Source organism: Acanthaster planci, linkage group LG01, assembly GCF_054643075.1.
Source record: "Acanthaster planci isolate LZ-2023a linkage group LG01, COTS_SCS, whole genome shotgun sequence".
In the NCBI taxonomy this organism is placed as follows: Eukaryota; Metazoa; Echinodermata; class Asteroidea; order Valvatida; family Acanthasteridae; genus Acanthaster; species Acanthaster planci.
In genome coordinates, this window is record NC_141777.1 from 18,977,156 (window position 1) to 18,991,880 (window position 14,725).

Sequence of the window (14,725 nt, forward strand, 5' to 3'; positions counted from 1 at the left end):
TTCACACTTCCGGCAGACACAAAAGCAAAGCAAGTTTGATGTTACACAACATTTGCAACAATATTTGCCCGAGTTGAAATGTGTTCAACTTTTGCAAATTTGCAGCACAAGTATTTTATCTGACGCCATAAAATTGTGATTGTATTCCTTTCACTCCAAGTATGAACCGACCTTAAAGTGAACATGCACTGGACCATCGACAGGCAGTTTCAGTCATATTCAACAATGGATGGAACTGTTCAGCAGTGATGATGGAAAAGCAGTGTTAGTGTAAAAATGGGATATTAGACTCTAAGGTGGCCTAAAAAATGGAAGTGAATATGAGGAGGGGCAGTTTGGGGATGGAAGGGGCAAGGGTGCATGGGAGAAGTTTTGAGACTTTTTGGCAATTAGAGGACTCATCAGGGCTCTAGATCTGTTATCATCAGCAGTTGATTACAGATGTCAATTGGAGAATGACCCAAAAGCATATTAAATTGCTTGAGTGAGGCATACTGGCACATTGCCATGACGGATCTAACCATAATACTAGCTGCAACTTTTGGGGGTAGCATGATTCTCATATTTAACATCAGAATTTACTGAACCCGATTCAAGGGTGTGTGTGGTTTGCCCTGTTTCAAAGATATGATGAACGAATTGATGAAATCGTGGAAGTTTGATGGGAAAGTGGAGAAAAGTTTGCCAGTAGAAATTTAACTCAGTGATTGTGGATAGACACGCAGGATTGACAACAGGAGGGTGAAATTTCAGTGGGGCAACTTCTTGGATTCTCTTTGATAGACCTGTTACATAGAGTGGGTTTAATTTGTCCCAACACATTGGGTTGTAACACTCTATACATTTTAGGAAAGCAATACGACATCTTTCAAGATACACCTTTGTTGTTTCAACTAACTGTTGTGAGTATTAGAACTCTGTGTGAAAGACTAAATGTAAAAACATCCTGCGTATGTGCCATAAATACTGGTCTTTTTTGCACCTTAACTTCATATCTCTGATTGATTTTGTGTGTCGCTGGCTCTTATGACCCATCTACAAGAGTTTAGTACAATACATGTAATCAAATAAGGCTTACTTTAACCACATGCTGCCGGGTGCTTTTAAAAATGCAGGGCACACATACGGGCAATTTTCTAGATTTTCAGTTTTAAAAATTCTTCAAAAATTCATCATTTTATTTAATGGACATTTACACCCACGCGAATGACTGTTTGGTGGCTACTCTAAGCTGACAGGTGACCTTCGTTGACTCCTGAATATTTCAGCCTAGGCCTGCCACCCTGTAAAGAGAGCCCAGAATTGTGAGGTGTTGCGTAATTTCCTTTGTCCCCAGGGAATGCAAGCAGCTAATCAATGGGGCCCTGGAGCACATTTGTCTGCATGCTATGCCCAAAACAGTAGTTTACTGTTTAAAAGCAGTGACGGATTACCTTCAAAAATGCAAGCTGAAAAATGATGGCAATTCCCAGCAGCAGGTCTTTTGTTCCGAGTACGGTCTTTTGTAACACGGACCAGCTCTTTTGTCCCATTTCAGGCACCCAGGCTCTGCATATAAGCCAATGGTGCTTGAAATGGGGTTCCCCAGCAGCAAGTGGTTAAATACAGGATTTGATCTTTCTACAGTTAGGATGGAGACAGATTGAGTCAAAGTTGCTAAGGCAGAGACCTCAAAAGTAAGAAAGTCACAGCCCGAATCAAAACAAAGGTTTGAGAAATGGCCCAGGTGAGGTTTCATAGTTGTTCCTACTGCCCTACTTTACAGATAAACTTGTCACTGTGTGCACACCAAACAGTTAACAGAAGAGAAGAACAGGTGAAATTAGAGCAAGAGATTTCAGGCAAACTGACTTTATGGGGACTTCCAACCATCGGCAGGTATGTCAAGCCTCCATTCCTAAGATTGACAGCATGCGAGGGGGTTCAGGCAGGGAAACAAGGGCAAAGACAGAGGGGTAAGCGAGGCCAGTGGAAGTACCAAACAGCTAGGCAAAAAAATGAGCATCTAGTAAAGTCATACAGGAAACATTCTGTGGGATTCGCATTTTGAAGATGCTACTGTTTGGTCTCAAAAAATATCTATAACCAAGTAGTGCTTCCATTTTATAATCATTCCCTTAAAAACTGCTTCAACTTTTTGAAAAAGTGATCATTATTTTGAAACGTTTTCAAGTTTAAGTGATTGATCTATTAGGATCGAGCTAAAAAAAACACAGCACAGAAAGCCCCGACCAACCTTCCACTGAAGTCCCTCACTGATGGAGAAGGTGATTCCCGTTCCACCAGTCCTGCTCTGGGGAGCTGTGGCGACAGACGGAAGCTTAAAGTCTCTCCGCGGCTCCTTCATCTCCAGAAATTTCTTAAGCCGCTGCTTTGTCAACTTCTGTATCTTGGTGGCTGTTGGAAGAAATGGACGATTGCACCAAACATGACAAGAAGACGTCTCCACCATAAAATGGAACTATGACAAAATCACACATTACAACTGCACACAATATACTGCTGGACAAATAAGTCCATTTTCCATAAAGTTCTGATCTACACTCGTCAACTTTTGATGCATCCCATTCATGCACAAGAAACACATTTGTACACATTCAGTTGAAAATTTCAATCGAATCCTTTCCGTCATTCCCACTTGCATACTTGAATGTGATGCGTCTTTCGGTAACCTTCAGGAAGCCACAAAGTGATACCCACAGTTTGCATAATCCACACCTGTTGGTGTACATTCTACTATTTGTTACAGTAGTTGCTTGTTTATCAAGGTGATAGTGTTGTATTTTTGTCTTATTCAAGAAACCAAGATTTCTGATGACAGTTCACTGGGAATTAATGCCGTCCCAGTGAATTTCATATACCTGTGATATGCTTATGCAAGCTTATACATTACGGTAAAAGGATCCTAAATTACGACTATATCTTAGCATGTGATCACTGCACACCTTGGAATCCTCCAACCCAAAATGGTGGAAGCCATGAGTCAGCTTTTGTTTAGAGGAACCTGAAAGAGCCAATAGCTGTGTGAAATAACAAACACCATTGTTTGGCCACTACTGGAAGGTCTCCTGAAGGTGCAGTGAACATGCGAGGATTATTTAACTCACAGGGAAGTCTTGGATTCTTGTCATGGTATTCCTTGAAGCGTCTGGTGAAGGAAGACCAGTAGGGAAGCATCTCTTTGAAGACGGTGTACTGGGCGTCATCAAACAGTGTTGGGTTATGGGGGTCCTTGCCTTTGTCTTTTAGATAGTTGTCAGTCTGTTTCAGCAGCTTGCTGGCAACCTCGGGCGGTACGTCAATCTGTCAAGGCAACAGATATTTAAGCTGAAACAAAGCTAATTCTGAGTGCCTCATCAACAGACGGAAAAATTTGAAACAAATGGGGTTAAGGAAGAGAGTTGATGAGTTAATACCTCCGTGAGATTTTTTGGACAGCGAGTGAATTATTCTGTTTGTTTTTGTTCTGGTGGCTGGCCATAGTTTTACTAGCCTCTCATTGGCCAAAATACGGTGGTTACATGGAGGGGGCAGACCCCATACTTGCCTGCAGTCCAGGGTTGGTGACTGGAGAGTCAATGAAGCAATCTACAATCACTTCAACCTTCCGCTTCAGCATGAACATATCAGAGTATGCATGGTGGGACTCCTGTGGGAAGAATGCATGGACACTTATAGTTATAGGCCTAGAAAGATAGATATGGATAAACTTTAATTATTTGTGGGGAACGTTTTTTTATCAAACCAAAAGTAATGGTTAACACACCAAAGTTAAGGCTGATCCTACATATCTTGACAAGCAGAGCAACCGGTCAAAATATTAACTGTCACTTCACAGGTAAAGTTACAATAACTGTCAATATACATGTCGATAAATGTTCCAAGCAAAAGTCAGCGAAGCATTGGTCAGATGAAGTATCCATCAAATTTGAACACTTTGGCTTGCAACGTAGTGTCTTCTACTTGGTAATTGTTTCCCTGAAAGAGCAAATTGATGTTTTGCAGCTCTGGCCTCTCATTAGTCGCACGATGGGCAAATCAATTTGCAAAATAAAGTGCTTCAAACTGCAAATTGAAGTGCCATGGGAATGTCGAAGGAAATATTGCCAGATTTGTCTCAAGTGCTGGTTACTGCTGCCTAGCATTTCATGTTGGTGCAAGCTGGATTAAACCACAAAAAGCTAGTTTGAAGCTTCCCAAAATATAAAAGGTACAAAGAGACCCTAAAACTTATCGTGTGTGACCATGAGGGTTAGCAATTGTTTTTAATGCACACCTATGATAATTTCATACTTTTCAGTTTCGTAAAGTACCTACAGTGTGCTTACTAGATAATCCCAGCCCCATTTTTAGGTACCTTAAACCTCTGCACTTCCAAATAGAAGACCAGGTCTTTCTCTAACAGCGGCATGGCGTCTTTCTCCCCGTACTCCATCAGGTATCTGTGGAAGTAGATCATCTTCTCGGGAGGCACTCCTCGGGCTGCCTTCAGCAGGAAGGACTGAAACTCGTTCTTGTCCTGGGATGTCGGCATCTGCTGACCAGAGTGCTGGGGATATTTGGGATTAGGTCAAAGGTCACCCAGTAAATCCAGAAGTAAAGGCATGAAAATGCACTTTCAATACTCGTATTTAACTTGAATTAAAAAGATGTATTTGCAGGATCAATCATTAGTTAGCACACTCCAATCAAAACATAATCAAAGAAGTCTGTTCATTGATGTACTCCTTTTCTTCAAAACTAAAAAAATCAATATAGCAAACGTACGCACATTCACGCAAGAAAACACTTTTTCCATTGTGTGTGCATTAGAAACCAGTGTTGTCCATCACAACTCCCTCCGAATCCATGTAAGTCCATCACAAGTCATTCAGTCTTAAGAAAATTCCCAAGTTATTCAAATGAACTGTGACAAAAGCATTTTTTGTCATTGTTCACCCTATTGTGAACTAGACTTGTGACTGGACTTGTGATGAATAGACTTGTGATGGACTCGAACACAGCACTGTCAGGAGCTTCTGTTTTATGGAGCAACAAACAGACCTCCATGTTCTATTCCAGAAAGGAGTTCAAAACTTCAAAGTGTAGAAAAACACTTTCCATAAACTCTATGACATCTGGTGAATGGAATGTTGATTTTTAATTGCACAGCAAACATTAGCAGCAGATATGTTTTGCAAGACATGCCAAATGTCACTTGCGCTAACTATGTAACATGATACATGAAATCTACGGAATAATGGAATGTGAATAAATGCTATTGCCACTTTGGGGACACTGAACAACTAACAGTGCACGATGTGTTGGAAATAAATGGGCTGCCAATGGGTGACATTTTAAAATTTGAAATATGGGCAGGACAATGAGTGATGCACAGCCATGGACACATGTATATAATCAACATGCCACAGTCAGCTACAGATTTTTGCCAACCTTTGCAATGAGAAAACAAGCGACCCTCTTCCAAGTCCTTTTTGCTCCCCATGCCACTTGCCCCACATTCTGCTTTTGTCTGTGTCTAAGCTTTGCATGCATGTTATTTGAGAGGTGAGGCTACACCATTATCACAGCAATCTGATGAGGTCAACACATTCCACCAAAGTAAACAGGTAAATGATCTCTGCATTTGAAATGAAAAGTGAGATCAAGGGGAGGCAATCAGTTGGCCAGTTTGTGGTGCTCCAAATATGAACGAGAATGTAAAACATTGAGTTGTTTATTCAGGATAATCACAGTTTGGTGTAAGCTTATACAGTGTACGTGGCAATGCAAGATAAGGGGAGAATGCAAAACTCTGGGCGATAATCCAAGGTTTCACAGGTACCCCACAAAACCCTACAAAACCCTGCAAACCTTGCAATTTGAGGAAAAGCTTGGGTTACTGCATGTTTGATTTCACATTCTCTCCTCCTTGTGCCTTTAATCTGAAGCTTTTCACACAATCAAATGAAAAAATTATAATTAGTGCAGGAGTTACATGTGCACGTACATTTGATCTTTCAACTGAAGTTGCAAGTCCAAAGCTGGTAACACGCTCTATCATTATGCACCCTTCCCATTTTGAAAGCAATGCAACCCCATGGATGAATGGTGGAGTCACAAAGGATTTTTTTTACAGTGCACCAACTTCTGTGCACCAACTTCACACCGAAATTCTTTAAAAACTTCACACCGGAATCAGAAAGCACTCGACCGCCTGCTTACCGGACCCTTGCCACGTCTCCGTCGTTTCCAGGCAAGCACCAAGCTTTGCGTGCTACCTGATCTCAGGGCCATGTCAAATTTGGAGTCTCCGCCCCCTCCACCTTGGTCATCCATTGACTCTGTGTGGGCCTGGGCACAAGGGATAAAGTGTTCATGGAGGGGAAAGGGGGGGCAAATGATATGATTGTGAGGATGAAGTGGAACCAGTGATATCCTGTGGAGTATGTGGCATACACGCAGTTGACATCAACCAATGAACATCTAACTTAAGAATTGCCTTGAAAGTATCAAAAAATGTACAGCGATAAATCTGGGGCAAGTTCAAGAGACATGTGTATTTACCACAGTTGAACCAACACTGCCCAAAGGATGGATGGTTTGAGCCATTCCCTGGGGCACGGTTGTGGCAATGGTTATCAATAGAATACTGTATATCAAATTATTGGTACAGAGGCCACCACTCACATAAAAATAGCGTAATTGTACAAGATATCACTGACCATGCACACTGCAGGATTTACGCCAAAATGCGGCGACATGATTTAACAAAACAGTTTCACTTGGATCATTCAAGTGTGACTCTTCTTTACGTGCCCACTGCCGACAAGCAACTGGCACGTGGTCAACCTATAGCTCGGCCTGAACTTGCCCCTGGTTTTACTCTAAGTTCAGAATAAAAATTATCATTCAAAATTGTTCTACAGCTTGCACTACATCAAAATTCTCACAATCACAATTGGTGATAAATGCAACAAAGCTACAGTATGCAAGCACTAACTAGCAGCTGCTGCTGTCTAAACTCTATTTAGTGACAACACTTTGAATGCAAACAACATTTGACAAACATACATGTTTGGAGCATCGGGCCACATGTACATGTAAATGGTGTCAAAATTCTCTAATTCACCTTTAAAAGATGGAACATAACATGGAAGGGAGGCACTCTCTTATTCACTGATTACAAGCCAAATTTTTCAACCAGTCTCACTTATTATTGTTCCCCTTCAATTCAATTTTGGCTAGATATAATTGTTCTTTTTCCAATGAACTTGTGATTACTGCTCGGGAATAGAAATTATGAAATTTACCATTGACACTAGTCACCACACAACAAAAAAAATTCAGATTCCTCCAAGTTTCTGTGACCTATGGCCAGTTTCCTTGTTACTTATTCCATTAGGACAGAAATATGGCTGACCCTGATTAGAAAGTATACTGCTCATTTTGTTTTTATTAAATCCTATGATATTGCCCCTTATGAAAAAAAATTAAAAACTACAGTTTAAATGAAACGGAATCTACAAGAAACTTGACAGTATAGATGGAGAGTTTAACAACTTCAGTCTTTGACGATAGCTATGTCACTATGTCACGATTCAGATGACTTTTCAATGGACCACCATTATGAATAGTAATATAAATATATACAACATTTTATAAATTACAACTAAAAAAAAGTAAAACAAGAAAAGTTTCAGGGATTATTAGTCAGTTTTATAGGAGGAAAACCCTAGATAATTGTTCCACTGAAAACCAACACGTCAGGTGGGGACTTAATTACCCAATCCACATGTCAACCTGGGCAGGATTTAAACCCAGGTTACTGAAGTGGAAGGTGAGGAAAGTACCGGATTCCGTGGCATGATATGATTGGACTTTCAGAACAGACAGGACCAGCAGAAGGATGTATAACTAAGACATCTAAAAAGAACACTAAATTAAACATCATACACTTAAACAAAAACTGTGCAATTTCACCTGGTTTAAATTGAAATGTTCTCTCCTTTGATTTCTGCCTTGAGAGTTCTGCCTGTTGTGGATTCCCATCAAACCTCACACAACAGGGAATGTTTACACCAAATGTTGTGGAGCTGATATTCACTCCAGTTTGGGGAAGAAACTGGGTAAAAGATGTTCCAACCTTTTCTTAGAATCTAGGAACTTTCGTGCCAATTCTTAAAGATTAAAATCACATTCTGTATATTCTTTGTTATGATGTAGACCAAGAGAAGTCAACTTAAATGTAGTTATGGATTTGGAAAATGACTTTTGAATGCCTATTGCTGAAATTCACATCTTGCTGACAGCCCTGTCCATTGTGAACGTAAGATCGCACATGCCAATTTAAAGTCCAAATCTCCACTGACATATTCATTTTGAATGCTGTTTGGACTTCCTGGGAAAAACCCTAAAAAAGCATTCTCCTTTCAAAATTCAGTTCAACTGGCCTGTTTGATGCCTTTCCATGGAAACTACCTGATAATCACTAGGTCTGTAAAGTTCATATCTATGAAAAAATTAATTCTGTTTGTAATGAAGTTGATACTAAACCCACATGCTGGAAAGTGCACAATGAAGATGGTATGACCGTGCTAACAACGTAAAGCAGACAAAACAGTTTTCAACAAAATTGTTTGATGACTGTGTTTCTTCACACAAGAGTCCATTTCTTGCCATTTTGTTACCTCAAAGACATGTTGGAAAGAGTATCTTGGAAAGAGTATGTGTGCAGCTTCACAAATTTACTGCCAAATTCCTAGGAGAAAATGTAATAACTTTATCGAAATCTCTCTGGGTAGGGTGGAATGGGCAAATGTTCTTGAAATGTCAGAAGTGACCGGTTGACACGCTGGACACGTGGGAGAAAAACACTAACAGGTTTTTTTTTTATTTCAACGGTGCAGAATTTGTTTGAGGGTCTGAAATGAAAACATACACACATACATGAAGCTTTGGCAATTTACGTTTGCTACAGTTGGGTCAAAACTGATGCCGATTGATGGCAGGGTTCAAAGTCAGCATAATGTTCATAATCCTTCCTGCTTTACGGGCAAAATATGGATCTTGTGTCCTTCACACTCTATGCACGTATATGCTGTATGTCATTCTGCTATGAGATCAATGGATGGCACTGACTAGTGAGTTGTTTCGGAGGGTGAATACCTTCGACGTTAACACCATCAGCATCTGCACCTCATCGGTGCTGAGGTAGATCTTATCGACACTGTCTGCCTCGGTCTGATAGACCGTGGAATCATAGATCTGTCACATGGGGATTCAACTGCTCATTAAAGTGCTATCGAAACTGGATTTTGGATCTTAAAAATAAGGTACATATCAGACAAATACATTTGAAAGTGCAGTGCATGCTGCCTTACCTGAATCTGCAGCATACTGAATTTGTTAAAACATGCATGCAGTCATGTCTTTCACGTACCTATGTTCTGAGTTTTGACAAATCCAACAGGTTCTTCCTTCATTAGAGATCTGTTCAAAATAATCCTACCAATTTTTTGAGCTTGTTCATTCAACCCCAGAATCAGTTGCACTCACTGCTGCAAAGTGAAATTCGATAGAATCCGAGTCTGAGAGTACCTTGAATGATTGAGAATTTCAGTTTTGGATGCAGCTATGCAAGAAATGGTCCAAGACACTATAACTGCACAAGCATTGGCAATGCAGTCTAAGTCATTTTGTCCATTTCTGGAGCTTCTCACCAAACTTTTTATCCACATAATCAGGTTTTAGCTCAAAATGAAAAGCCATTTGTACATGTACTTACAGACAACTGTGTCTGATTTCTTGGGCTTAATTTCAAATGTAGAATAGGCCTACATGTACATGTGTATTAGACAGTATTCGGTACGTAGTATTTTAGACCCACATGTACCTATATTCAGTAATTCATTAAAGAGCAAAACTGCAACACTTGTACAGTGAGCAACCTCATTAACTAATAATAATAATAACAATGGTTTCTTATATAGCACTTGTAATTTAATATCAAAGCACTTTTCCATTATTCCAAATGTGATTTTCTTTCTGATATTAAAAGAAGTGAACTTACAATCCAGAAGTTACTGAAGACCTGTTCCAGTTTGGGGATGACGTGCTTCTGGGCTGCCTCCAGGGTCTTGACGGTGGGCCGGTCCCCCTCATTGCTCAGACGAGTCAAGATGTCGTGGGATAAATCAATGGCCCTGAAGACAGCCGAGAGTGAGGAACAGTATGGGCTTGTATATCCTGTATTACTGTGCTCAGGTTGGATTCAGCTACAAACACTTGATGGTAACAGCCAACTTGAAGGTACAGTCCGTTATTTGTCATTCGTGAATCATGTTTGTGCAACAAAGCAGACAGCTGCAGATGTGGGACTGTACCTTTAAACATTCTCAGAAAAAAACCTAGAAATGAAATGCCACTAACACTTGATTGTGTAGATTCAAGCGCACATGAAAATTTGTTAACTTGTGAAAATGGGATGTATTCCTATGATCAAATTTATTCCCAACTGAGGAGCAGTATGATTTAAAAAGATAGTCTCACACTTATTAAATTCCAGAAGCAATGATGGTGCTTAAGAATGCCCATGAACTTGTTTACATGACAATTTACATGTATATCACTGTAATTGACCTGTACATGTACATATGGACTGCACTAATGCTCTCCTCTGTTTGGAAATGGGCAGGGGTCCAAATATAGACTTTATTCAAGCCATGACCGCGCTTTACAACTAGAAAGGTTGCAGGAACTTGCTTACTTTTTTGAAGAGGGATCAAAGTAAGTGCTGCTGATCTGTTTGGCCAGGTTGTATCGCTTCTCAGCATGGGCGTCTGGAAGACGCAGGGCAGCCTCGATATCAAAGTACATGTTGAAAGCACTCAGGTTCTCCTTGCCCTCAATCTCTTGCATGTAATTCTTGAACAGAGTCATCAGCCTATGCACAATGGGTACAGAAATTTCAATCACTCAATTTCAATTTTGAAAGATTTCCCACAATGAGGACGAGTGAGATAATTCTTTGTTTCATAAAAAAATGAACAAAAACAGAGGTAGCTCGGTTATCACTGCTACTCACTTTAAATTGTTTGAAATTATTTTCCCAGCAAAATCTCTGACATAGGCACAGAACAGCACTGTATAAAAAGCCAAATCTAAGAAGGTTCCATGTGATTCACACTATAAAATGTCGCAGTAGGGCTACATGCACATAGGAGTAAAAGTAAAATCTCGACAGCCCTCTCATCCTGAGATAATAATCATCACATCAAAACATGGGTGTGGTTGTATTCTGAGAAGATGCCACTGCTACAGTGGCATCATACTAATGTGCATGTTTTTCAACTTTGAGGTGCACTTGACTTTGGCAAGTCAGACAACCCTATTGGTTATTGCCAAGGAGAAGCAATCACTGTTAAATGCTTTCTTTTTCTGGTCACCAGATACAGTTGTGAAGTGGTCTAGACTGTTTTGCTCACAAATGGGACCAAATATGTACAGCAAAAGTAAAGCTGAGCATAGTTTTTACTCTGAATTCAGTATAATATGCTGTTGTAATACACAATTTTGGAGAAAATGACTTCACATGAGCAGGATTGTTTGCCACTTCCTTCCCCCCCAATTTCCTGTCCCACTCATCCTTCAAATGTCTCGTACAAACATAAAAACCAAAATGAGACGGACAAGTTTCCCTAGCTTCTTGCAAGATGTCTAAACTTGGAGCACAGTGTGGAGAAATCTTTGACTGGATGCAACATTCTCTTATGCACTAAGCATGGATGTCTTAATATGCACATTTAGCAGGCATCTCGCCTTCCCTGGCTGTGAGAAGAAAAACCTCTTCCAGGGTTCAGATTAATGCTCTAAGTTTCGGATGAATATCGTCAGTGCCATTATTACTGTTTGTTCTTGGCCATCTTCTTGAATGTGGCATCCTCCCTGCTCTCCTCTGGCACTTTGGCGTCGGGCGGCTGGTATGTTTGGATCTGCGGCACCATCACTCCCGCCTCCTCCTTCCCTTTAACCCCACCCTTGTTTCCACCGGCCTTGGCCCCGTCCCCCTTCCCCATCGGTTCCTGGTCCGTCTGGAACTTCACCCCAGGCTTCTTTTTGGCCTCAGCCCGGGCCTTCTTGACCTGCCGTAGAAGCTTGCGCTGCATGGCCAGCTGCTCCTTGCGCTTCTTCTGCTGTGCTTTCTTCTTGGACTCGGGGCTGAGCTCCCGACCCTTCCGGCGGGCCCGGCCAGCCTTGGACGGGATGCGCTGACTACGCGACTGACGTTTGGGTGTTTTGGATGCTGTGCTGTTGACCAAAAAGTGAAATACATTTGATTGTGGTCTCACCAAATCCAGCTACCTTTGCCCATTAAAACCCAATGCTTTCTGAGGATGAAATCAATACACACAAGAATGAGAAAAGGACAACTGAACTCATGCAAACAGGGTACAGCACACAGTCCACAGCAAACCACATGCAGCCATTTCAGTTTCCACGATGCAATCACTTCAAATCAAAACAATACAATAAACTGCCTCGCTAAATTCCGTAGAAACAACTTCCAGTCCACATTAAGAGTTTGGGGGGAAGCAACATGGGGAATTCCAAAGGAACACATCTCCAACTGAATTCAAGCATGAACACTTGCTGATTCACTGGGCTTTGAACAAGAAAACTTGATGAATATTTTGAATGATTTCAGGATAAATACAGCATGCACATGCAAAATGCTACACAGACACCACTGCAAACAAACTAAGGCTGCATCCGAATCTGTTGTCTAGAGCTAGGACTAGGTCTTCGTTCCATTGGAAATGCATGGAGATGCATACACAATAGACCTAGCCGTAGCTCTGGAAGCCCGTTTCGGACCTAACTCAAGAAAGAGGCATGCTCCTCTCATTTCTAACATGCTAAATTGTGAAGGGAAGAATCAATTATATTCACATGCACTGGATTTACAAATCATGACCATCTAATATATTCAAGCAATAATCCTGTTAATAGCGGAACTTGTAGTGAATGATGATCACATACATTTTACTATTACCTGTACTGTGAAAAGTACATTTAGAAATTAACAGGCATCATGCTGAAGCTTTTAAAAATACAAGAAGTTGTATCATTAACCTTATTAATGCTTATGGGAATAGCACGTGTATATTAAACTGATCTGATCCAGGCTATCAAATACAAGGTCTGCACATGTGCTCAGAACTCTTTGATAGCTCGAGTATAAAAAATTCTTTGGGGTAAATTTTCTTCTGTATATGCAAAGCTTGAATATAATCCTCTGATTCTCAGTTCTGGAATCCTGACTTCACTGGAGCACAACGAATGAGTATCCTTGCTCATCCAAAGACAAAAGTGCATGGGTACTATTCTAGAATACAATTAAACACCCAAACTGGGCTCTGACCTTTGAGCAAGTTAATGGTCTAAAAGACAGCAAAGGGATTAGTTTGAAGTCTTCTTCACACACAAAAATCAGGACCCAATTTCATGGCACTGCTTCACCCCTTCTCGATGGGAATTTCTTTCCGAAAGCCAAGAATTCCAGCCTCGCTTGGCCAGGAAGGCCACCTGCCAAACTGCAAATTCTCGGTTTGTGGCCCAGCATGCTCTGCACGCTTTAAAATTACACAGTGAAAAGGCTGATTGTTCGGTTTCAAAGTGGGGACTATTGTGAAGCTGGTGATTATGATGCAAATTCGGTCTTTTCATTTCTGGGCTACACACAAAGACCAATTACCATGTACACAAGAGCCAGGGTCTGCCTTCTTTCACTGTGTTCGCTGGAGCGTGGGCCAAGAATATTTGCTGAAAAGCGGGCCGAGGATCTCAATTTTTACGGCGTGTCTTAACGCGTCCCGGCGCGAAGGGGTTAACAGTTAGCAAATCAATCATGCTGACTATAAACAGTAAGCCCCATTTTCATGGAGTACTTGGCGTGGCATAAAGCAAATTTTTCCCTAAGGTATGTGAGCCTTTTGCTCTGCTTACTGACTACGGTCTTCGTGAAATGCATGGGGCCTCTGTTAACATAAAATTGTGTGCTTAGTAGCACTGTGAAATTGGGCCCTGGTTGTCTCACACCGATGTACCGTACATGTATATGCTATATCAATTAATGTATCAAGGCTTGCTACTGAGTGTCTCATAAAAAAGATTTCAGAAAACTCAATCCACCATTTCTGGAGATCTCAATGCTTAAAAATTCAGTACTTCAAGAATCAAGTCCACAAGGTAGCAACCAACTTTAAAGTACGGCTGCAAAGTTTAACATTTTGGGTGTCACACCTGCATTCTAGAATACAGCATAATCTTAATGAGGAAAGCTGCCCATGAATGTTGATAATTGATTCCAATTGCAAAGATGGCATGAACTAACTGAGGTTTTTGACAAGGTCCGCAAAGTGAGTCATGATCCCCTCCTGGCTCACTTCAAATTTCAATATTTTTGTCAGTCCTCACCAAGTTTAAACTGCACAACTTGGAGAACACTGAAAGTATTTATGCTTTGGACCTGACTTCCACAGTATGAGATAACAGCACAGCATTCAGACTACAGAAAAATTGAATCGCTGTGATGACTTGCTGCTATGCAGTACACGTAGCTGAATGTGTACGAGTAATGATCTGCTGTGAATATTCCAGGAAAAATGATTCAGACTGTGATATCAACAAACAAGCTTTATCAGTGAGTACCTCATGCTGAACTACAAGGCTAGCAATTGGCAAA

At 40.8% G+C, this 14,725-nt stretch overlaps 1 protein-coding gene across 9 annotated transcripts in view; it reads right to left on the minus strand.

The window, feature by feature from the left end:
- Positions 1–14,725, minus strand: part of LOC110978161 (uncharacterized) — a 37,185-nt gene that overhangs the window by 2,094 nt on the left and 20,366 nt on the right. For 5 of the 9 annotated variants that reach the window (XM_087136364.1, XM_087136361.1, XM_087136346.1 and 2 more), the window contains 9 exons: positions 11,887–12,288; positions 10,748–10,924; positions 10,052–10,184; positions 9,121–9,246; positions 6,205–6,333; positions 4,358–4,549; positions 3,548–3,649; positions 3,108–3,303; positions 2,237–2,397 (listed from right to left, as the gene is read on the minus strand). In XM_087136364.1, the coding sequence (XP_086992490.1) occupies positions 2,237–2,397; positions 3,108–3,303; positions 3,548–3,649; positions 4,358–4,549; positions 6,205–6,333; positions 9,121–9,246; positions 10,052–10,184; positions 10,748–10,924; positions 11,887–12,288 (1,618 nt within the window). The remainder of the gene's footprint in view (positions 1–2,236; positions 2,398–3,107; positions 3,304–3,547; positions 3,650–4,357; positions 4,550–6,204; positions 6,334–9,120; positions 9,247–10,051; positions 10,185–10,747; positions 10,925–11,886; positions 12,289–14,725) is intronic. The other 4 variants (XM_087136380.1, XM_022232934.2, XM_022232929.2 and 1 more) reach the window with 3 other exon arrangements.